At 44.1% G+C, this 22,289-nt stretch overlaps 3 protein-coding genes across 3 annotated transcripts; all 3 read right to left on the bottom strand.

The window, feature by feature from the left end:
- Positions 1 to 1,436: 1,436 nt before the first annotated feature.
- On the bottom strand, positions 1,437 to 3,271 carry LOC129145436 (olfactory receptor 1571-like; the record flags this gene model as incomplete). The annotated part of the gene is made up of 2 exons (XM_054692925.1): positions 3,064 to 3,271; positions 1,437 to 2,065 (listed from the first exon to the last, which is right to left on the bottom strand). Coding segments are annotated over exons 1-2 (837 nt in total), but the record flags the coding sequence as incomplete, so codon positions are not given.
- Positions 3,272 to 10,254: 6,983 nt separating this feature from the next.
- LOC119240309 (olfactory receptor 7A10-like) lies at positions 10,255 to 11,397 on the bottom strand. The gene is made up of 2 exons (XM_054692926.1): positions 11,339 to 11,397; positions 10,255 to 11,206 (listed from the first exon to the last, which is right to left on the bottom strand). The coding sequence occupies exons 1-2, from the start codon at positions 11,395 to 11,397 to the stop codon at positions 10,255 to 10,257; spliced, it is 1,011 nt and encodes a 336-aa protein (XP_054548901.1).
- Positions 11,398 to 20,745: 9,348 nt separating this feature from the next.
- LOC119240310 (olfactory receptor 7C1-like) lies at positions 20,746 to 22,040 on the bottom strand. The gene is made up of 3 exons (XM_054692927.1): positions 21,692 to 22,040; positions 21,243 to 21,406; positions 20,746 to 20,766 (listed from the first exon to the last, which is right to left on the bottom strand). Exons 1-3 carry the CDS (start codon positions 22,038 to 22,040, stop codon positions 20,746 to 20,748), a joined length of 534 nt encoding a protein of 177 aa, XP_054548902.1.
- Between the last annotated feature and the right edge of the window lie 249 nt (positions 22,041 to 22,289).

A 22,289-nucleotide genomic window follows, 5' to 3' on the forward strand; every position in this document is an offset into this window, starting at 1 on the left:
AGTATATACACGACCCAATTAGGAAAACAGAGAGAAATGAGACTCAGACACAGGAAAAATAAGGAAACGCTACAAAAAACGTCAGACCCATAGACGTGGATAATCCGGAAGGTGAACAGAGAAGAGAGGAGTGATGCTTTTCAAAAAACCACAGCTAAGAATTTTCCAAACTGAGAGTGAAATAAGCACAAATGTTCAGGAACTCAACTTTCAACTTGAGTTGAACACTCAACTTTCAAAGTGAAAATGACCTACACCATGACACGCCAGTGTTAAATCATAAAAAAAATCAGAAAAAAAGAGAAGATGTAAAGTAGGACTGAATGAAAGAGGATTTGCAAAGTGTCCAAGTTAGGCTTTCCTCTGATTTTCCCCAGTCACCCTCCAGGAAAGGAGAGGAAGTGTTAGGGGGAAAAGGATGTCCTAAAGCTAATTCCATATAGTGCTCCCTAACAGAAGGAAGTGCTCATCATCCTAAAACAAAGACTTCCCGCCAAGAACACTCTCTGCTGCAAAATTATTCAATTTGAATGTGAATAAAGGCTTCCCAGACAGAGAAGCCAATGAGTTTGTCACCCTCAGGTCTGCCTGCCTCACCATAAAAACTGACCTGAGTTCATGTACTAGAAAGAAAAAATGACACAAACCCTGAGCAAAATGACATGAACAGGAATATTATGGGTCAACAATAAAGCATTGAAAGGAAGGAAGTAAAGGAGAGAGTAAGGGACAGTGAATATTAGCCCTGGACACCCATGGTTACTGTGATATCATGAGATTATTCTGCAGATAATCCATAAATTGCTTATTTTCTCCTGATCGAGTTGTATATGTTTTCCTCCATCTTTCTATTATTTTGTAAGTACCCAATTTCCTGTTTTAAACATTTCACTAAAGAAAAGACACACAGATTATGTTTTTTAACACTTCCCAGCATTCATACCAGTTCAAAATAATTTAGAATGGGCCTCCCCTGGTGGCTCAGCGGTTGAGTACTGGGCTGCAAAGCTACCCGCAGCCTCTGGAGCACCGGTTCGATCCCTGGCTGCCAGCGAGGGTCCCACTGGCGCGGAGACCTCTCCTGCCGCCCGCTGCTCCCCTCAGCAGTGTATTTCAGTCATTCTGCCTGTTCTGTTCCCCACTCTGTCTCTGGTGAATTCTCAGCCCTCCACGATTCTGACTGTACTCAGTGCTTGTATAAATAAATAAATAAATATTTTTAAAAAATTATTTAGGAAATGCAGAAAAAAAATATTTATAATACATGAAAAAACTCACGTTAAACTGTGTACATAAGACAAAGCACAGATTATCTCTGACTAACTGAGGACAGGATCATGACATAGTCCATGGACTGTGAGCCCTGCTGCTCCCGAACAGACAATCTGAGGAAGCGGCCCCCGTCACGTTGGGGTTGCTCTGCAGCTGAAGAGCCTCACCAGGGCCTGCTTTATGTCCTTGTTTCTGAGACTGTAGATGAAGGGGTTCAGCGTGGGGGTGACCACCGTGTACATCACCGAGGCGATTGCACTGTCCCTGGAGTCATGGGTAGCGGCGGAGCTGAGGTACACGCCGAGCGCCGTCCCGTAGAACAGGGAGACCACGGAGAGGTGAGACCCGCAGGTGGAGAAGGCTTTGTACCTGCCGCTCGCTGAGGAGATTTTCAAAACAGAGGACACAATCTTAGAGTAAGAGTAAAGGACGCCACTGAGAGGAATCATCCCCACAACCCCCGCTGCTAAATATATCACCAGCTCATTGAGGAAGGTGTCAGAACAGGCAAGCTGGATCACCTGGTCCAGGTCACAGAAGAATTGAGGGATTTGCACCTGTGAGCAAAAGGACAGTCGCAAAACCATTAAGCTGTGTGATAGAGCATGCAGAAGAGTTAATACCCAGGATGCAAGAAGCAGGAGGCCACAGAATTGGGGGTTCATGATGACCATATAGTGCAGGGGATGACAGATGGCCACAAACCGGTCGTAGGCCATGGCTGTCAGGAGGAAGGTGTCCACTGCTGCAAAGGATAAGGAGAAAAACACCTGGCTGAGACATCCCGCATAGGCTTATAGTGGGGTTGACAGTGGGATCCTGATCTGAGTGTTGGTTTTGCACCTGTTCCCACTATGTGACCACACGCTGTGACTTGATGCAGAGTGAGTGAGCTGGTCCCTCGTCTGGTTTTTCATTTTTGTGGAATCACTTCATTTGCTTTCCTTGGGCTTTAGGTTTTGATCTCTCTTTGACACAGATAAACTGGTCCTTGTTTTGCTCCTTGTCCAACAAGCAGTGTCCTCCCCGGAGAATATTCCATAAAATCCTGCTCGTGCCCCAACAGTCTGTCCCTTTCCTCCGTGTTGTTTATTCCTGAGACCATCATATCCCACATGCGCTATTTCCTTGTGCTCAACCCTCTCTGTCACAACATAACATCCACATGAGCAGGGACTGCAGCTAGTTTGCTCACTTTTGTGACTTCATCATATAGAAACTATGTCAAGGAATTGTAATCCATACAATAAATGGAATAGTGGGAAAAATAAAGCCTGGATACGTACACCGTGGTCAACATGAATGCATTAAGCACAATGGAGCAGAATCTAAGACTTTGGAAGAATAGTCATAACAAGAACTGAATCACATCCACTGGTTCTATAAAAAGTAAATTGGCAAAGACTTGAATATGAAAAGAGGAAATGACACTCTTTCCAAAGCAGTGGAAACTGCAGATCCAAAGCTCTCATTTCTCCCTAGAGAAACAACAATGGATTCCATAGGCTTGAGGAATAGATCGAGATTGTCCTTTGAATACAGAAGAATGTGATCCAGGAGATGGGAGGGTGGGGGCTGTTTTTAGGAACAAATTGGCTGCCCATCATCCCTTTGTCTCTCTTGTATGCAGAAGCTTTTCAGTGTATGTAGCACCACGTGTGGCTTCCTGCTTTTCATGTCACAAGGAAGTCATTGCCTATGCACATACCAGAGAGCGCCTAAATATGTGTTTTCCAGAGGAGACACCTGGATGGGCAGCAAGCACATGAGGGGGTGCTCAGGATCACTCACCAGGGAAATGCAAATCCGAACCAGAGGCTGTCACCTCACACCTGCTGACAGAACTCCAGGGAGATGAGCAAAGGTCAGCAGTGGGAGTGGGGTGCAGAGAGCCCTGGGGTGCTGTCAGGGGCTCATACACCGCTTCAGCCAGGTTGGGTAAGACAACAGAGGTGCTCAAAATAGCACAGTTAGACTCCCCTGTGATGTGTTCATACATGTACAAAGGCAATGAACACAGGACATTGAAAAGCTGTCTGCACCCCCTTGCTTATTGAGCAAAATACAGAATTAACCTGTAAGTCCATCATGGACAAATAAAAGACATAGTGTGTACATATGTAGATATAAAAAATATATGCACTGTATTATATGTGTATACGATTGCTCTTACTGTCCAAATGAATATACATGGATTATGTAAAACATGTAATGAGTAACACACACACAGGATATGGGTTGTTATAATACACATTCTACATAGTGAAATATCACATGATATCCAGTAAAGAGAAAGAAGGCACCACACAGGCACCCAAGACCATTCTGCTCCGTGATAGAAGTCGAGGAACTACAGATACTGCTATCACTTCTGGGTGCGGTCCTGGAACAGACTTGAATTGGTGACAGGGACCCGGGGTGGGACAGTTGTAAAAAGTTGTTTCAGGACACACATTGGAAGCTGGTGAATGAACAAGGTTCTGCACATCTACTGCATGTGACAGCAGCAGTGCTTTCCTGCAACCTTCCCAGTTGTGAAGAGATTATTTCTTCATCGTTTTGTCACAAAAATAAATACTAATTGTGTGTATTGAGGAGGTGTCAGCTAGTGCTGCAGTGGTCATCATATTGCAGTAGATTAATATATCCAATCAACATGTTTATCTCCAACTTTCACACTGTTTCATGTCAACTAATATCAATGAAAATACAACAGATCACATCACAAATGTGAAGAGACACAGTAATGAGGAAACACAGATGTGGCATGAGCACAATGTGTATGAGAGCTTAGTACTACTCAGACTGCAAGAACAGCCTGTGTTTAACATAGTGGGACACAAAGGATCGACTGAGGCCCACACACAAATTGAAAGCTTTCAAACATTTTGTACAATAATTTCTACATATGTGGGAGAATTAACTGCCAAGTATTTATTGTGAAAAACTCTCATTCTATTTCAATATTTGAAAGAAAACCAGATAAAAGCTCACTGCTTCACTGCTGCTTCACTGTCAGCACCATCTCTGTGTTGTTGAGTGCAGTGGACAGTATTAATCAAAAATTAAGTAAATTAATTAAAAATTGATGAGTCAGTCAAGCAAGAGAACAAGGGAACCTCTTGTGCCTGGGCCTGGTTTGATCTCTGTGACCTGAGGCAGAACCTCTCAGTTTGCATTTTCCCTGGATCTGTCCCAAGTGCCTGCTGGGCTCTGAGACTCACCTGGGTGGGGGCTGTGAGGGGGGCTTCTCCATGGAGCGTCTGAGTCCCTCCTGGACGCTTGAGGATGGATCTGGGCTGTGTCACAGACAGGATCTCAGGAGGGCGCCAAGGGCTGGTCCCTGGGCAGAGGTCGGGCTCCACAGACAGGAATCATGTCCTCTCCGGTCCCGGGTTGGACAGTCTGAGGGACCGAGGGAGACAGGGTATTTACCGCCCTCCACGCGGTCTCATTAGCCACACCTCACTCTCCTGCTCCAAGCTCTGAGCTCATGAGTTCCCTGTGGACACTGGATTTGGCAAAAGGAAAATTTGTTAATGATTCTCTGATCTCAAGAGACTAGATTAGATGTCAAGTGCATCCAGTTTTATTACTCCCCATCCTTCATGTTATAACCACCCAGCACCCTGTTCTAATTCCGTGTTCAAGTTTTCAAAATGTGCTGGGAATTGCATGGGGACTATAATCAAGATGAAAATGCAAACATTGTGCAAAAAAGGAAAAATGATGTAAAAAATAGATAAAATAAAAAAAATTTAAAAATCTGTGCTGAGGATCCCAACTTGACTCGGTGCCCTGGATCATGAAGGCACAAATGTGTTGGGGGCACAGACCCCCATCATATGTCCAGTAGTGCTGTTCCTCTCTCGTAAAGCTGAGAACCGAGTCCTCTGTATAAAACTACAGCAACCACACTCCTTGTTGTCATGGTACTTTTGCAAAAGCAAATAGGAATTTCTTTTTTGTTTTTACTCTGATGTGACTGCAGCAGCCTTATGTTTGAAACTCCAGAAGGAAACGCCTGTGATCCTAACCAGATAAATGTGTAGGTCCCAAGAGTGAAGATTTTGGCAACTGTCTCACTCACTCTGAAGCCCGTGCGCCTCCTCTGACCCCCGAGACTAAGCACGTGTCCTGCTTAGCAGCACAGGGAGCTGCTAACACGCCTCACTGCTGCCAGCGTGAGGTGCTGCCCACAACAGTCCACTCCTGACACCGGGCGTCCCATCCTCACAGGTCACCACGTCATCCGAGCAGCAGTTGACTGAACAATCTCTGAATCGTGCCCAGACTTCAGTGCCAAAGCAGGGTCCGAGAGAGCCCCGAGGAGGCAGGAGCAGGCGCCACAACGAACTCTAAGTGAGGGTCACCCATTGCTCTTCTAGCAGCCAGAGGAAGGACTTGTAGTTACTTTTGATGGACTCCTCTCAGTACTGAAAATCTTCTTTGGAAGACTAGAGTTTCCTTAACTTTCTTGTCCTCAGTGTCCTTAATTTTCCTATCCTGATGTCCATTTTGTTCCCACACAACACAATAGGGATGTTTTCACACCCTGGACTAGGTCTCTATGCGCGTTAGGCAGGTTCTGGGAAATAATTCAATGTTACATCAGAGAGTCTAATGGCTCACTGGGCTTGCACCAGTAGCCTCTCTCCATCTACCAGATGTGTCCTAACCAGCTGTGTACCTCACGTTGAACTTGGCACGACTCTGTGGTAGGGAACAGGAGAGGATGGACCTCAACACCCAGGTTCTTTGTGTATCTTTAATTGTCAGAATAACGCTGTGCAAATATGTCCTCCCTTTAGTGGGCCGTCCTTGTGCTCTAGTGCTGTGTTCTTGTGCTGCACAGAGCATTTTTGTTGATACAGTCCCAGTTATTCGTGTTCTCCTTTGTTTCCCTTGCTGCTGGGGATGATTCCACAAACACATCTGAAATTTATTTTGAAGAGTGTTTCACCCACGTTTTCTTCTATACGTGTTATCATTTTGGGTCTTACATCAAAGTCTTTTATTCATTTTGTTTTTTTAAAGATTCATTTATTTATGCATACAAGAGCTGGGGTATAGGTCAGACATGCGGGAGGGTGAGAGGATTTACCAGAGACAGAGTGGGGAACAGAACAGGCAGACTGACTGAACTGCACTGCTGAGGGGAGCAGCGGGGAGACAGGAGAGGTCTGCCGGGCCATGTGGGTAGCTCCCTGGCCAGCTGGGGGATCAAACTTGTGTTGACAGGCTGTGGACAGCTTCACAGTGTGGTGCTTAACCTCGCGCCACCTGGGAGGCCCCTTTTATTGATTTTGAATTGATTTTTGTGTGATTTGAGATGGAGTCATCTAGTTTCATTCTTTTGCATGTGTGTGCAGTTTTCCCAGTACCATTTACTGATGAGGCTCCTTGCTCCAGTATCTGTTCTTGGCTCCTAATGTGTAGATTTAACTATTCCTATAAGTCTGGGTAATTTCTGGGATCTTCCTTCTATCCCTTTGATCTCTGTGTCTGTTATTGTTACCAGACCATTTTCATGATCCAGTATTGTTTTAATTACTATAGCTTTATAGTGTAGTTTGAAGTCTGGTATTGTCATAATTTTTCCCCTTTTTGTCAGAGTTGCTTTGCTATCCAGGGTCTTTGTGGTTCCATATGAATGTCAGTAATGTATGTTTTATTCCATGAAGGTGCTGTTGATAATTTCGTGTGTTGCGTTGACTCTGTGTAGCGCTTTGTGGAGGATGTTCATTGTGGCCACCTTGATTCTTCCAGTCTATGAGCAAGAATAACTTTCCATTTCCTTGTGTCTTTTTCTATTTCTTTTAATAGAGTCTTAACAGTATTCTTCACACAGGCCGTTCACATCCTTTCTCAAGTTTCCTAACTGCATTTTTAACTTTTATTTATTTTGGTGTGATTGTAAATGGGATCATTTTCTTAATTTTTTTCCCTTTCTTACTCATTGTTCTTTTACAGGGAGGAGCTGGTTTTGTTTATGTTTATTTCCTGCCACTTTAACTGAACTGGTTTATTGCCTCAATTAGATCCAACAACCATGTATGCTGAAAACCCTAAAATATGGGCATAAGTGGAACTCATCCTAAAATAATAAACATTATTTCCAGGTATTTATTTCTCTAAACATCCATCTGAATATTCCTTTATTATATCCACACTATTAGACACCAGAAAACAGACTTAGGGCATCTTTTTTAAAAATAATGTAAGGCAGCAGTTGAAGCCTGCATAATGTTTTGTGCATTATGTATAAAGAGACCCATGCAGTATGTGTGCCTAATTTCTTATGAGTCCTGTAATTCCTTAATTTTACATTTAATTTTATAATGCAAAAAATCATTATACACTTTGAAATATAAGTTCATTTTAATACAAAACTATTTATTAAAGGAGACTCTCCCATTACATTCTTTCCGTTTCCTTTGAATTTAGCTTTTATTTATTGAACTGAAGTAACCTTGCATTATAACGTCATATAAATTTCAGGTATGCATGATTATTAGTCATCATGTGTATATGTGACATTAAGTTCACTGCCAAGAGTTTAACTTTGTCTTTCATTATAGCATTGCCCTCTGTTTCTGATTAATCACCTCCCTTTGCCCATCTTTCTGTTAGCCACTAAATGTTCTTATATAGTCCAAAAGTATAGTTTGTTTTATTGACATGATCTGTTTATTTGTTTTCTTTATCACGTATGATATGACATTTAACTTTGTGTGTTTGGCTTATATCAGTAAGGATAATTCTCTTGTGCAAATGGCACAATTTCATCTTTTTACCATGTAAATAGTATTCCATGATACACATCTACCACATCTTTTTTTCCATTTGTCGATCACTTGGATTGTTTCTACCTCTTGGCTGTTGTGAAACCACTGCCGTGAATGTGGGTGGCACACACCTCTGTAATGTGTGGTTTTTGTGTGTATTTTCCAGCTAAATACTCAGAAGTGAGACAATTGGATCATAGGGAATTTATAGTCTTAAATTTTTAAGTATATTACATATTGCTATCCATAATAGATGCACAAGTTTACATTCCACCAACATTACGTAAATAAGTGTTTCTGCTTCTGGTCTGGGACCCTGTGAGCTCAGTGACCAGTGACCAGACGGCTTCGTAATGGATCCCAAAGCAGAGAAAGGACGGTGGGACAGAGAACACAGCACTTCTTTGCAAAGTATCAAGCAGACTTGCAGCATTAGCAACCCGGGTCCCTCAGTGGACAGCAGGGCAGGTGGCTGTGGTGGTCATTGCCTGTGGCCACAGCGGTGCAATGGGCACGCGGCCCATCAGGTGCCGCCTTCGTATCCAGGCCAGCTGAGTCCAGAGATGGGACCCTATGGACTAGACCCAGCTCCATCACTAGGAGACTCAATCAGTGGCAGGAACAACCTGAAGGAGGTGGGGAGGGAGGTGAGGACAGTTGAAGACCAATTGGAGCTTCTGTGGAGGGAGGGGGAGGAGGTGGAGGTGACAGAGCTCACTTCTCAACAAACTGAGATAATACTTAAGTCCCAGACTCCCCACTGCCCACCTCACGCCAAGGTAAACTAGAAGAGAAGCAGTCAACTCTGACCCACTATAAACCTGGCAATGAGGTGACATAAATACTTAGAAATCAAGGAACATCCGAGCAGAAGAAGGAAAAAAAGGATCAGAACAGAAGTTCTGGCTCATATACAGGGGAGAGAAGCAGAGGAGTCTCAGCGACGTGGAGCAACAACATTAAATACACCCGTGAGTTATGGGAGGTGACTCAGGGCAGACAGGCCGCTGCGAGACCTGAGAAAGAAGATAAAGAACCAGAGAGTCTTCACGAAAGAGATGGACAAGATTAAGAGAACACAAAAGAGTCTCTGAATGCAAATGACCACAAATACAGAAAGTGTTTTAGGTAGAGCTAAAATGGCAAACAAAATAACTTCAGGGCTTGAGGATCCAAATGTATAAATCACATAATTAGGAAAACAGAGAGAAATAAGACAGACACGGGAAAATAAGGAAACACTACAAAAAATGTTAGACTCAACTGGAAGTGGAAACATCGGGATAGTCGATAACCCAGAAGATGAAGGAGAAGGGAGGAGGGACACTCTTCAAAAAAATCATTGCTGAGAATTTTCCAAACCTAAAGAATGAAATAAGCATGAATGTCCAGAAAGTGGGGATAACACCTGGATTTCAAAGTGAAAATGACCTTCACCCTGACACCCCACTGTTGAATTATAAAAAGTCAGAAAAAGGAGAAGAATTTATAGAAGACCTGAAAAAAGAGAGAATTGCAAATGCATCTAAATTAGGTTTTCCTCAGATTTTTCCCCAGTCACTCTGCAGGACAGGAGAGGAAGGAAGTGCTCATAGTCCTAAATACAAGGACTTCCAGCCAAGAACACTCCACCCTGCAGAATTATTCAAATATGAATATGAATAAAAGCTTCCCCAGGCAGAGAAGTCAATGGAGTTTCTCACTGTCAGGTCTGCATGTCTGACCATAGAAGCTGAACAAGAGTTCTGGAGTATTTTGGGTCAGCAACAAATAACCCAACTGAAGGAAGTAAAGGACAGAGTCAGGGATGACACTAATGGATACTTTGTTTTGACCAGATTCTTCTGCAAATATACTGTAATTGTTTGCTTTTACCTGACACGGTTGTACATATTTTTTCCTTCATTTCTTTTTATTATTTTGTAAATGCCCAATTTCTTGTTGGAAACATTTTATTAAAGAAAAATTCAGGCACACCATGCTTCTCTTAATATGGAACCAGGTATACAGAACAGTTAAAATGATTAAGGAAATACAGAAAACAATTTAATAATGTATAAAAGAGTGATGTCAAACTCTGTGCCTAAGACAAACCACAGATTATCTCTGACTAAGTGATGACAGGATCATGACTTAGTCCATGGACTGTGAGCCCTGCTGCTCCCGACCAGACAATCTGAGGAAGCGGCCCCCGTCACGTTGGGGTTGCTCTGCAGCTGAAGAGCCTCCCCAGGGCCTGCTTTATGTCCTTGTTTCTGAGACTGTAGATGAAGGGGTTCAGCATGGGGGTGACCACCGTGTACATCACCGAGGCTGTTGCACTGTCCCTGGAGTTGTGGGTAGCAGCAGAGCTGAGGTACACACCAAATGCGGTCCCGTAGAACAGGGAGACCATGGAGAGGTGAGACCCGCAGGTGGAGAAGGCTTTGTACCTGCCGCTCGCTGAGGAGATTTTCAAAACAGAGGACACAATTTTAGAGTAAGAGTAAAGGATGCCACTGAGAGGAATGGCCCCTAGAATCCCCGCTGCTAAATACATCACCAGCTCATTGAGGAAGGTGTCAGAACAGGCCAGCTGGATCACCTGGTTCAATTCACAGAAGAAGTGAGGGATTTGCAGCTGTGAGCAAAAGGACAGTCGCAAAACCAGTAAGCTGTGTAACAGAGAATGCAGAAGACTTAACACCCAGGATGCAAGAAGCAGGAGGCCACAGAAGTGCGGGTTCATGATGGCCATGTAGTGCAGGGGATGGCAGATGGCCACAAACCGGTCATAGGCCATGGCTGTCAGGAGGAAGGTGTCCAGTCCTCCAAAGAGTAAGTAGAAAAACACCTGGCTGAGGCAGCCCGCGTAGGTTATGGCTTTGTTCTGCATCTGGATGTTCAGCAGCATCTTGGGGACGGTGGTGGAGGTGAAGCAGATGTCGGCAAAGGACAGGTTGGCGAGGAAGAAGTACATGGGGGTGTGCAGGTGGGGGTCCGTGACGCTGGCCAGGATGATGAGGAGATTCCCAGTGACCGTGACCAAGTACATGGCCAAGAATGCCCCGAAGAGGAGGGGCTGCAGCGAGGCCTCTTCTGAGAGCCCCAGGAGGGTGAACGCTGTGGCATGGGTTTGGTTTCCTGGCGCCAGGTCGCTGGTGAGCCTGCGGGATGGAGACAGAAGTGATGTCAACTTCACCACAGCAGAGCAGTCAAGGAAAGAGTTTAAATGGGGTGATTTTATTTTAAATATGTTCAGTTAATGAATTTGATATTATAGACCTAGTGCCTTTTACCTGAAAATTTCAAGGCTGTCATGACCCAACTTCTCTTGATGCTGCAAAGAAGTACCCATTCTTACCTATAATGCAAACATTTTTCCAAGTCAAAATTTTCTTTTAATATATTCTGTGATTTTCTTTAAATACATTTGACCAATTATCCAAGTATTGTTGGAATCATGGAGAAAAAGCAGTGGGACTGACTCTGAAAAATCCAGTCCTAGGGCCTCCCTGGTGGCCTAGAGGTCCAGACTCAGTGCTACCATCAGGACAGCCTGAATTCGATCCCCAGCCAGGGAGCTCACCCACATGTCAAAAAATAAGGACAAGTTGAGAAAGACAGACAGGGAAATGCTAAAATAGTTGTGGAGAACACCCAAGAGGAATTTTCATATCCTGAGATACATCCATTAGGGGGTGAGACTGGGTTTACATGAATGAAGTAGAATAGAACAAGTAAAGGCCATAGGAAAATGTCTGAGCGCATTGTCTGAACACATCAGGACAGTGATTTACAGTTCTCTTCCATCAGTTGTGTGTACGTGTGTAAATGTGTACGTGTGTTTGTGTGTGTGTCGTTTTTGTATGTATGTGCGGGTAGGTAGGCTACATCACAGAGTAAAGGCAGGTCTGACTTTAGGCCACAGTAAGAAAAATCTGGCGTCATCGCATACAGGAGAGAAGTATTTGAAAGGTCAGTTCTTGCTAATGAGGGAGAGACCATGTGAGTGAGGCCCCAACTGAAGAGCCAGGCTGGTTGGAGAACAGTTCCTTGGACACCAGGGCCCCCAGGCCGACGGACCTGCTGTCACTCCCCTCACCTGTGGTGGGGTTGACAGTGGGCTCCTGATCTGAGTGTTGGTTTTGTACCTGTTCCCCCTTATGTGACCACACACTGCACATGATACAGAGTGAGTGAGATTGTCCCTCCTCTGGTTTTTTGTTTCTGTGGAATCACTTCATTTGCTTTCCTTGGGCTTTAGGTTTTGATCTCTCTTTGACACAGATAAACTGGTCCTTGTTTTGCTCCTCATCCAACAAGCAGTGTCCTCCCCAGACAATATTCCATAAAATCCTGCTCATGCCCCAACAGTCTGTCCCTTTCCTCCGTGTTGTTTATTCCTGAGACCATCATATCCCACATGCGCTATTTGCTTGTGCTCAACCCTCTCTGTCATAACGTAGCATCCACATGAGCTGGGAACCAGCTAGTTTGTCCACTTTTGTGATATTAATATACAAACTATGTCAAGGAATTTTAGTTCATAAAATAAATGGAACAGCAAAAAAAATAAAGCCTGGTTAAATGTAGTGGGATCAGCATGAATGCATTAAGCACAACGGAGCACAAATCTAAGACTTTGTGAAGAAAAGATATAACAAGAACTTAGTCACATCCACTGGTTCTCTAAAACGTAACATGGCAGAGTTGAAAATGAAAAACAGGATATGACACTTATTCCAAAGCACTGAAAAATGCAGATCCAAAGCTATCATTTCTCTCTAGATAAACAAAAATGGATTCCAATATGCTTGAGGAAAACATCATTTGTCATTTGAATACAGAAGACTGCGATCCAGGAGATGGAAGGTGGGGGCTGTTTTTAGGAACAAATTGGCTGCCCATTGTCCCTTTGTCTCTCTTGTATGCAGAAGCTTTTCAGTTCATGTAGCACCATGTGTGGCTTCCTGATTTTTCATGTCACAAGGAAGTCATTGCCTATGCAAATACCAGAGAGCGCCTAAGTATGTGTTTTCCAGAGGAGACACCTGGATGGGCAGCAAGCACATGAGGGGGTGCTCAGGATCACTCACCAGGGAGATGCAAATCCGAACCAGGAGCCTCACCTCACAGTTGCTGACAGAGCTCCAGGGAGATGACCAAAGGTCAGCAGTGGGCGTGGGGCGCAGAGAGCCCTGGGGTGCTGTCGGTGGCTCATACACCGCTTCAGCCAGGTTGGGTAAGAGAACAGAGGTGCTCAAAATAGCAAAGTTAGACTCCCCCGTGCTCAGTGGACACATTAAGAAAATAAGGGGCAAACATACAGATATAAAATATGTGTTCACAATACATGTACACAATTGCTCTTCACTGACCCAGTGAATATACATGGATTATATAAAACATATGTAATACACGCACAGGATATTGTGTTGTTGTAATTCACATTCTATGTAGTAAAATATCAAATAGTATCCAGTCAACAGAAGGAAGGACACCCTGCCCTTGTGACAACCCGAGCACCTAAGAACGTTGTGCCACGTGACACAAGTCAGAGAACTACAAACACTGGACATGACTTCCATGTGTGCTCCTAAAACAGACTTAAATAGCTTCCATGGACCAGGGTGGGGAATTTGGAAGAGGCTGTTTCAGGACACAAACTTGAAACTGGTGGGTGAATAAGGTTCTGGAATCTACTACATTGTGACAGAGTCCACAGTATTTTCTTACAACATTCAAAGTTATCAGGAGATTATTTCTTAATAATTTTGTGACAAAAATAAATATTAGTTGTGTGTATGGTTGGAAGTGTCAGCTAGTGCTCCAATGGTCATCATATTACAATATATAAATATATGAAATCAACATGTTTTTCTTCAACTTTCACAAATCAACATGTTTCATGCCAATTAAATCTCAATGAAAATACATCATATCAAATCACAAAAGTAAGGAGGCATAGTAATGAGGAAAAGCAGATGTGACATGAACACAGTGTGTGTGATATATTATTACCACTAATAATGCAAGAAACAGGGCCTCCCCGGGGGCGCAGCGGTTCAGCGCTGGGTTGCGAAGCTGCCCGCGGCCTCTGCGGCGCCGGTTCGATCCCCGGCTGCTCCCCGGCCACCGGAAGAGGGTCCCACATGGCGCGCAGACCTCTCCTGCCGCCCGCTGCTCCCCTCAGCAGTGTGCTTCGGTCCTTCTGCCTGCTCTGCTCCCCGCTCTGGCTCTGGTGAATTCTCTCGCCCTCCCGCGCTTCTGACTGTACCCAGTGCATGTATAAACAAAACAAACAAACAAACAAATAAATAAAAACATGCCTCTATAAAAAAAAAAAAAGAATGCAAGAAACAGCCGATGTTTCAATACATAGTGGGACACATAGATCGACTGAGGCCCACACAAAAATGGAAAGCTTTTTTTTTTTTATGAAGTTTTTTTTTTTTTTTTTTAAAGATCTATTTATTATTTTTTTTTTTTTTATTTATACAAGCACTGGGTACAGTCAGAAGCGCGGGAGGGTGAGAGAATTCACCAGAGCCAGAGCGGGGAGCAGAGCAGGCAGAAGGACCGAAGTACACTGCTGAGGGGAGCAGCGGGCGGCAGGAGAGTTCTGCGCGCCATGCGGGACCCTCCTCTGGTGGCCGGGGAGCAGCCGGGGATTGAACCGGCGCTGCAGAGGCTGCGGGCAGCTTCGCAACCCAGCGCTCAACCGCTGCGCCACCGGGGAGGCCCAAAAATGGAAAGCTTTTAAGCGTTTTTCCCACAAGCCTGTGTATATGTGGGAGAATTAAGTGCAAAACACTTATTTTGAAAAACTCCAATTCTGTTTGAATATTTGAATCACAAACCAGAATAAAAATGCAGGCCCTAAGTAAATAAATTGTAGGAATGAGCACAATTTATAATTGAAAAAGCAAAATTCTAACAAGGAAAACTATGCAGATTTGCTGGGAATAGAGTGGTTGCAGAGTAAGGCTCCTTAATATCCCACAACTACATTCAAGAAAAAGGATGACTTCTGTGAGCACCTACTGTGAGGGAACAATACACACTGTTGTCTCCTCAGCTGCTCTGGATCTTTCTAATACAGCTCACCTGCTCACACACCCCCTCCTAAAAATGAGCCCCTCACTTCAGTACCGACCCCATAGCATTTAATGCTCTATTTTCCTGCTGCCTTAATGTCAAACCTACTTGGCTGGGTCCTAACTTTGCTGGAACCACGTTAAGCCTCCCACTCCCCCTTCAGTCTCATCCTAACAGATTTTCCTTCCTGTCTCTTCATTGTCAGCACCATCTCTGTATGTTTTTTTAATATTTTATTTTATATAATTCTTACATCATTTTTCATCTTTGCACAATGTATGCATTTTCATTTTGGTTATATTCCCCGTACAATTGCACCCCACCCCTTATTTTGACTCTAGCCCTTCTTCTCCCTGCCCCTCTTTGTATTGTTGAGAGCAGTGGACAGTTTTGAGACACAAATTAAGTAAATTAATTATAAATTGACGAGTCAAGCAAGGGAACAAAGGAACCTCTTGTGCCTGGGCCTGGTTTGATCTCTGTGACCTGAGGCAGAACTTCTCAGTTTGCATTTTCCCTGGATCTGTCCCAAGTGCCTGCTGGGCTCTGAGACTCACCTGGGTGGGGGCTGTGAGGGGGGCTTCTCCATGTAGCATCTGAGACCCTCCTGGACGCTTGAGGATGGATCTGGGCTGTGTCACAGACAGGATCTCAGGAGGGCGCCAAGGGCTGGTCCCTGGGCAGAGGTCGGGCTCCACAGACAGGAATCATGTCCTCTCCGGTCCCGGGTTGGACAGTCTGAGGGACCGAGGGAGACAGGGTATTTACCGCCCTCCACGCGGTCTCATTAGCCACACCTCACTCTCCTGCCCCAAGCTCTGAGCTCATGATTTCCCTGTGGACACTGGACTGGACAAAGGAAAGTTTCTTAATGATTCTCTGATCCAGAGAGACTAGATTAGATGTCAAGTGAATCAGCTGTTGTTTCCTTTTTCATGAATTCCCTCATCTCCCAGAGCTGTAACCACCCAGCACCCTATTCTCACTCTGTGTTCAAGTTTTCAGTATGTCTGTGCCTGAGGAGCCCGTCTTGACTTGTCCTGGATCATTAAGGCACAAATGTGGTATAAGCACAGACAACCCCACACCACCCCCGCCTCAATATGTCCAACAGTGCTATTCCTCTCTCATAAAGCAGAGAACCGAGTTCCTCTATATAAAACCTTAGCCACCACACTCCTTGTTTTCATGGCACTTTTGCAAAAGCAAATGAAGGGCCTCCCTGGTGGTGCAGCAGTTGAGAGCTGGGTTGCGAAGCTGCCCGCAGCCTTTGCAGCGCTGGTTCGATCCCCGGCCACCGGCAAGGGTCCCACATGGCGCCCAGACCTCTCCTGCCGCCCGCTGCTCCCCGCAGCAGTGTACTTCGTCAGTCAGCCTGTTCTGTTCCCTGCTTTGGCTCTGGTGAATACTCTCACCCTCCTGCACGCTGACTGTACCCGGTGCTTGTATAAATAAATAAATAAATAAATCTTTAAAAAAAAAAAAATAGGAATTTCTTTTTTGTTTTTATTGTGATGTGACTACAGCAGCTTATGTTTGAATCTCCAGAAGGAAACGACTGTGTTCCTAATCAGCTAAATATGCAGGGCCAAAGAGTAAAGATTTTTGTAACTGCCAACTCACTCTGAAGCCCGTGCACCTCCTCCGCCTCCCAAAGATTAGGCGCGTGTCCTGCTTAGCAGCACAGAAAGTGCTAACACCCTGCACCACTGGAGGGGCAGCTCCAACAAAAGTCCTCCCCTGTCACAGGCGTCACCATCCTCTCAGGGCACCGTCCTCATCCCCAGCCACAGTTATCTCAGCAACCTCTGAATCTGCCCATAAGTCACTGCCAGAGCAGGTCTGTGACAGCCCCAGTGAGGCAGGAGCAGGCATGACAATGAACTCCATGACAACGAACTCCAAGTGAGGGTCTCCCGTTGCTTTTCTTGCAGCCTGAGGAAGCGCTTGTAGTTACTTTTGAAGGACACATCTCAGTACTGAAAGTTCTTTTGGAGACAATCGATTTTCCTTAACTTTCCTGTCCTTAATGTCTACTGTGTTGCCACAAAACACAGTAGGGATGTTCTCATACCCTGTACCAGATTTCTTCAAGTTAGGCACATTTTTGGAAATAACGTTTTACATCTGTCACTGATGGCACACTGGGCTTGCATCAGTAGCCTCTCTCCATCCACCAGATGTCTCCTCACCAGCTGCGTACCTCACTTGAACTTGGCATATCTCTGTGGGTGTGGAATAGGAGAGGATGGACATCAACAGCCCAGGTTCTTTGTATGTCTTTAATTGTCACAATTATGCTGTGCAAATATGTCCTCCCTGTAGTCGGCTGTCTTAGTGTTGTAGTGCTGTTTCTTGTACTGCACAGAGCGTTTTGGTCGATATAGTCCCAGTTATTGATGTTCTGCTTTGTTTCCCTTGCTGCTGGAGATGATTCCACAAACTCATCTGAAATTTATATTGTACAGTGTTTTGCCCAAGTTTTATTCTATGTTTTATGGGATTGGGCCTTACATCAAAACTTTTATTCATTTGTTTTTTTTTCTTTAATATTTATTTATTTATGCATACAAGAGCTGGGGTACAGGCCAGAGATGCGGGGGTTAAAGGGATTCACCAGAGACAGAACAGGGAACAGAATAGGAAGACTGACTGAAATACACTGCTGAGGGGAGCAGCGGGCGAGACAGGAGAGGTCTGCCACGCCATGAGGGTAGCTCCCTGGCTGGCCGGGGATTGAACTCATGCTGCAGAGGCTGTGGATTGCTTCATAGTGCGGTGCTTAACCTCTTGTACCACCAGGGAGGCCCAAAACTTTTATTCATTTGAATTGATTTTTGTGTGTTTGCAGATAGAGTCATCTAGTTTCATTCTTTTGCATTGTGCCCAGTGTTCCCAATACCATTTCCTGAAGAGGCGCTTTGCTCCGGTGTATGTTCTTGGCTCCTAATTTGCAGAGTAACTGTTCCTATGTGTCTGGTTTGTTCTGGGTCTTGATTCTGTCCCATTGGTCTCTGTGTCTGTTATTGTTCCCAGATCATTTTAACTATCCAGTATTGTTTTACTTATTATAGCTTTATTGTATAGTTTGACTTCTGGTATTGTGATAATGACATTTTTTCCCTTCTTTGTCAGTTGCTTTGTTTTCCGGGTCTTTGGTGGATCCATATGAATTTCTGTAATGTATGTTTTATTTCTTAAAGTGTGCCATTGATAAATTTCATTTGTTGCATTGACTCTGTGTTAGTGCTTTGTGTAGGGTGTTCATTGTGACCACATTGATTCTTCCAGTCCATGAGCAAGAATAACTTTCCATTTCTTTATGTCTTTTTCTATTTCTTTTAACAGCATCTTATAGTTTTCTTTATACAGGCCTTTCACATACTCTGTTAATTTTACTACAGACTTAGGGCCATCTTTTTTAAATATAAGACAGCAGTTGAAGCTTGTGCAATCTTTTGTGTATTATGTATAAAGGACCCATGCAGTATGTGTGCCTAATTTTGTATGGCTATTCTAATTCAGTAATTTTACATTTTATTTTGTACCGCAAAATAACATCATTATTCACTTTGAAACGTTAAGTTAATTTTAATACAAAGCTATTTATTAAAGGAGACACTCCCATTAAATTCTTTCCATTTCCCTAGAGTTTTCCTTTCAATTTATTACACAGAAGTAACCTTACACTATAACATTACATAAATTTCAGTTATGCATGATTATTAATCACCATATGTATATGCGACTTTTAGTTCACTACTAAAAGTTTAATTTATCTTTCATTATATCATTGTCCTCAGATTCTGATTTAACCACCTCCCTTACCCCATCTTGCTGTTAGCCACTAATTGTTCTTACAGAATTAAAAGTATAATTCATTTTATTGAATTGATCAGTTTATTTTCTTTATCACATAGGAGTGAAATCATATGGTATTTGACTTTCTGTGGTTGGCTTATTTCAGTCAGGATAATTCTGTTTTGCAAATGGTATAATTTTATCTTTTTAATATAAATAGTATTACATTCTCTACAAATACCACATCATGTGGTCTGTTTGTTGATAGTTGATAGTGGATAGTAGATAGAAACATGGATTGTTTCTACCTCTTGGCTATTGTAAGTACCACTGCAGTGAACGTAGCTGGCACAGACCTCTTTCAATTAGTGTTTTTTTCAGTGTATTTTCCATATAAGTAACCAGAAGTGAGACAATTGGAACATAGGGAACTTAGCATTTGCAACCCGGTGCCTCAGTGAACAGCAGGGCTGGTGGCTGTGGTGTGGTCATTGCCTGTGGCCACAGCTGTGCAATGGGCACACAGCCCATGTAGGTGCCTCCTTCATATCCAGGCCAGCTGAGTCCAGAGATGGGACCCTGTGGACTAGACCCAGCTCCAGTCTCCAGGAGACTCAATCCATGGCAGGAGGTACCAGATGGAGGTCGGGAGGGAGGTGAGGACAACTGAAGACCAATTGGAGCTTCTGTGGAGAGAGAGGGGAGGAGGTGGAGGTGACAGAGTTCACGTCTCAACAAACTGAGACAAATCTTAAGTCCCAGACTCCCCACTGCCCACCTCACGCCAAGGTGAACTAGAAGAGAAACAATCAAACTGACCCCCAGCACCTCAGCTGTAAACCTGGAAATGAGGTGACATCAATGCTTAGAAACCAAGGAACAGCTGTGCACAGGAAGGGAAAAAAGTAGCAGAACAGAAGTTCTGGCTCATAAATACAGGAGAGAGAAGCAGAGGAGTCTCAGAAACGTGGAGCAACAACATTAAATACACCCGTGAGTTATGGGAGGTGACTCAGGGCAGACGGGCAGCAGCGAGACCTTAGAGAGAAGATAAAGAACCACAGCATCTTCACCAAAGAGATGGACGTAAAAGAGTCTCCCAATGTAAATGACCACAAATATAAAGAAAGTTTTATATAGAATTAAACTGGCATACAGAATAACTTCAGAAATAGAGGATCCAAAAGTATAAATCACCCAATTAGGAAAACAGAGATAAATGAGACAAGGACACAGGAAAAATAAGGAAACACTACAAACAATGTCAGATGCAATTAGAAGTGGAAACATAAGGATAGTGGATAATCCAGAAGGTAAAGGTGAAGGAAGGAGGGATGCTTTTCAAAAAAAAATCATAGCTGAGAATTATCCAAACCCAGAGAATGAAATAAGCACGAATATCCAGGAAGTCGTGATAACACCCCCATTTCAAAGTGAAATGACCTACAACATGACACCCCATGGTTAAATTATAAAAAATCAGAAAAAAAAGAAAAAAAATACAGGATGCCTGAAAATAAGAGAAGTTGCAAAGATCTCCAAAGTAGGCTTTCCTCAGATTTTTCCCCAGTCACTCTCCAGGAAAAGAGAGGAAGGATGTGTTCATAATCCTAAATACAAAGGCTTCCTGCCAAGAATATTCTACCCTGCAGAATTATTCCAGTGTGAATGTTAATGAAAGCTTCCCCAGGCAGAGAAGCCAGTGGAGTTTATCACTGTCAGGTGATAAATGCTGACAAGAGTTTTTCTACAAGAAAGAAAAAATGAAACACAAACCCTGAGCAAAATGACATGAACAGGAGTATTATGGGTCATCAACAAAGCACTGAAAGGAAGGAAGGAAGTTACAGAAGTAGGGACAGCTGAGTATTAACCCTGGACACTCATGGATACTTTGACAAGACACGGCTTTTCTGCAGATAATCCGTATGTAGCTGTTTTTACCAGATACAGTTGTATATATTTTTCTTCCATTTCGTTCTATTATTTTGTAAGTACCCAATTTCCTGTTTTAACATTTTATGAAAGAAAAATTCAGCAATTATATTTTTCTTAATACTGAACCCATTACTCAGACCAGTTAAAAATAATTAAGGTAATACAGAAACATATTTATAATGTAAAAAACACTGATGTCAAACTCTGTACATAAGAGAAACCACAGATTATCTCTGACTAACTGAGGACAGGATCATGACTTAGTCCATGGACTGTGAGCCCTGCTGCTCCCGACCAGACAATCTGAGGAAGCGGCCCCCGTCACATTGGGGTTGCTCTGCAGCTGAAGAGCCTCACCAGGGCCTGCTTTATGTCCTTGTTTCTGAGACTGTAGATGAAGGGGTTCAGCATGGGGGTGACCACCGTGTACATCACTGAGGCGATTGCACTGTCCCTGGAGTCGTGTGTAGCAGCGGAGCTGAGGTACACGCCGAGCCCCGTCCCGTAGAACAGGGAGACCACGGAGAGGTGAGACCCGCAGGTGGAGAAGGCTTTGTACCTGCCGCTCGCTGAGGAGATTTTCAAAACAGAGGACACAATCTTAGAGTAAGAGTAAAGGATGCCACTGAGAGGAATGATCCCCAGAATCCCCGCTGCTAAATATATCACCAGCTCATTGAGGAAGGTGTCAGAACAGGCAAGCTGGACCACCTGGTCCAGTTCACAGAAGAAGTGAGGGATTTGCAGCTGTGAGCAAAAGGACAGGCGCAAAACCAGTAAGCTGTGTAACAGAGAATGCAGAAGACTTAACACCCAGGATGCAAGAAGCAGGAGGCCACAGAACTGGGGGTTCATGATGACCATGTAGTGCAGGGGATGGCAGATGGCCACAAACCGGTCGTAGGCCATGGCTGTCAAGAGGAAGTTGTCCAGTCCTCCAAAGAATATGTAGAAAAACACCTGGCTGAGACAGCCCGCGTAGGTTATGGCTTTCGTCTGTGTCTGGATGTTCAGCAGCATCTTGGGGACGGTGGTGGAGGTGAAGCAGATGTCGGCAAAGGACAGGTTGGCGAGGAAGAAGTACATGGGGGTGTGCAGGTGGGGGTCCGTGACGATGGCCAGGATGATGAGGAGATTCCCAGTGCCCGTGACCAAGTACATGGCCAAGAATGCCCAGAAGAGGAGGGGCTGCAGCGAGGCCTCTTCTGAGAGCCCCAGGAGGGTGAACGCTGTGGCGTGGGTTTGGTTTCCCGGCGCCAGGTCGCTGGTGAGCCTGGGGCATGGAGACAGAAGTGATGTCAACTTAACCACAGCAGAGCAATCACGGAATGAGTTTAAATGGGGTGAATTTATTTTAAAACATTCAGTTAATGAATTTCATGTTATCGAGCCAGTGCCTCTTATCTGATG

The sequence above is a fragment of the Talpa occidentalis genome, unplaced genomic scaffold (assembly GCF_014898055.3).
Source record: "Talpa occidentalis isolate TD23 unplaced genomic scaffold, MPIMG_talOcc4v2.1 talOcc4.12, whole genome shotgun sequence".
In the NCBI taxonomy this organism is placed as follows: domain Eukaryota; kingdom Metazoa; phylum Chordata; class Mammalia; order Eulipotyphla; family Talpidae; genus Talpa; species Talpa occidentalis.

Bases quoted from the DNA above. Each gene is read 5' to 3' on its own strand.
- LOC119240309 (XM_054692926.1), bottom strand. From the start codon at position 11,397: ATGGGTACTTCTTTGCAGCATCAAGAGAAGTTGGGTCATGACAGCCTT. The intron at 11,207-11,338 runs GTAAAAGGCACT...TCCATCCCGCAG, and splicing joins GACAGCCTTGAAATTTTCAG to GCTCACCAGCGACCTGGCGC.
- LOC119240310 (XM_054692927.1), bottom strand. From the start codon at position 22,040: ATGTACTTGGTCACGGGCACTGGGAATCTCCTCATCATCCTGGCCATC. The intron at 21,407-21,691 runs TGTTAAGTCTTC...GCGGGTCTCACC, and splicing joins CCTGCTTCTTGCATCCTGGG to TCTCCGTGGTCTCCCTGTTC. The intron at 20,767-21,242 runs GCCCTGGTGAGG...CCTTCCTTTCAG, and splicing joins GAAACAAGGACATAAAGCAG to TGCTTTGTTGATGACCCATA.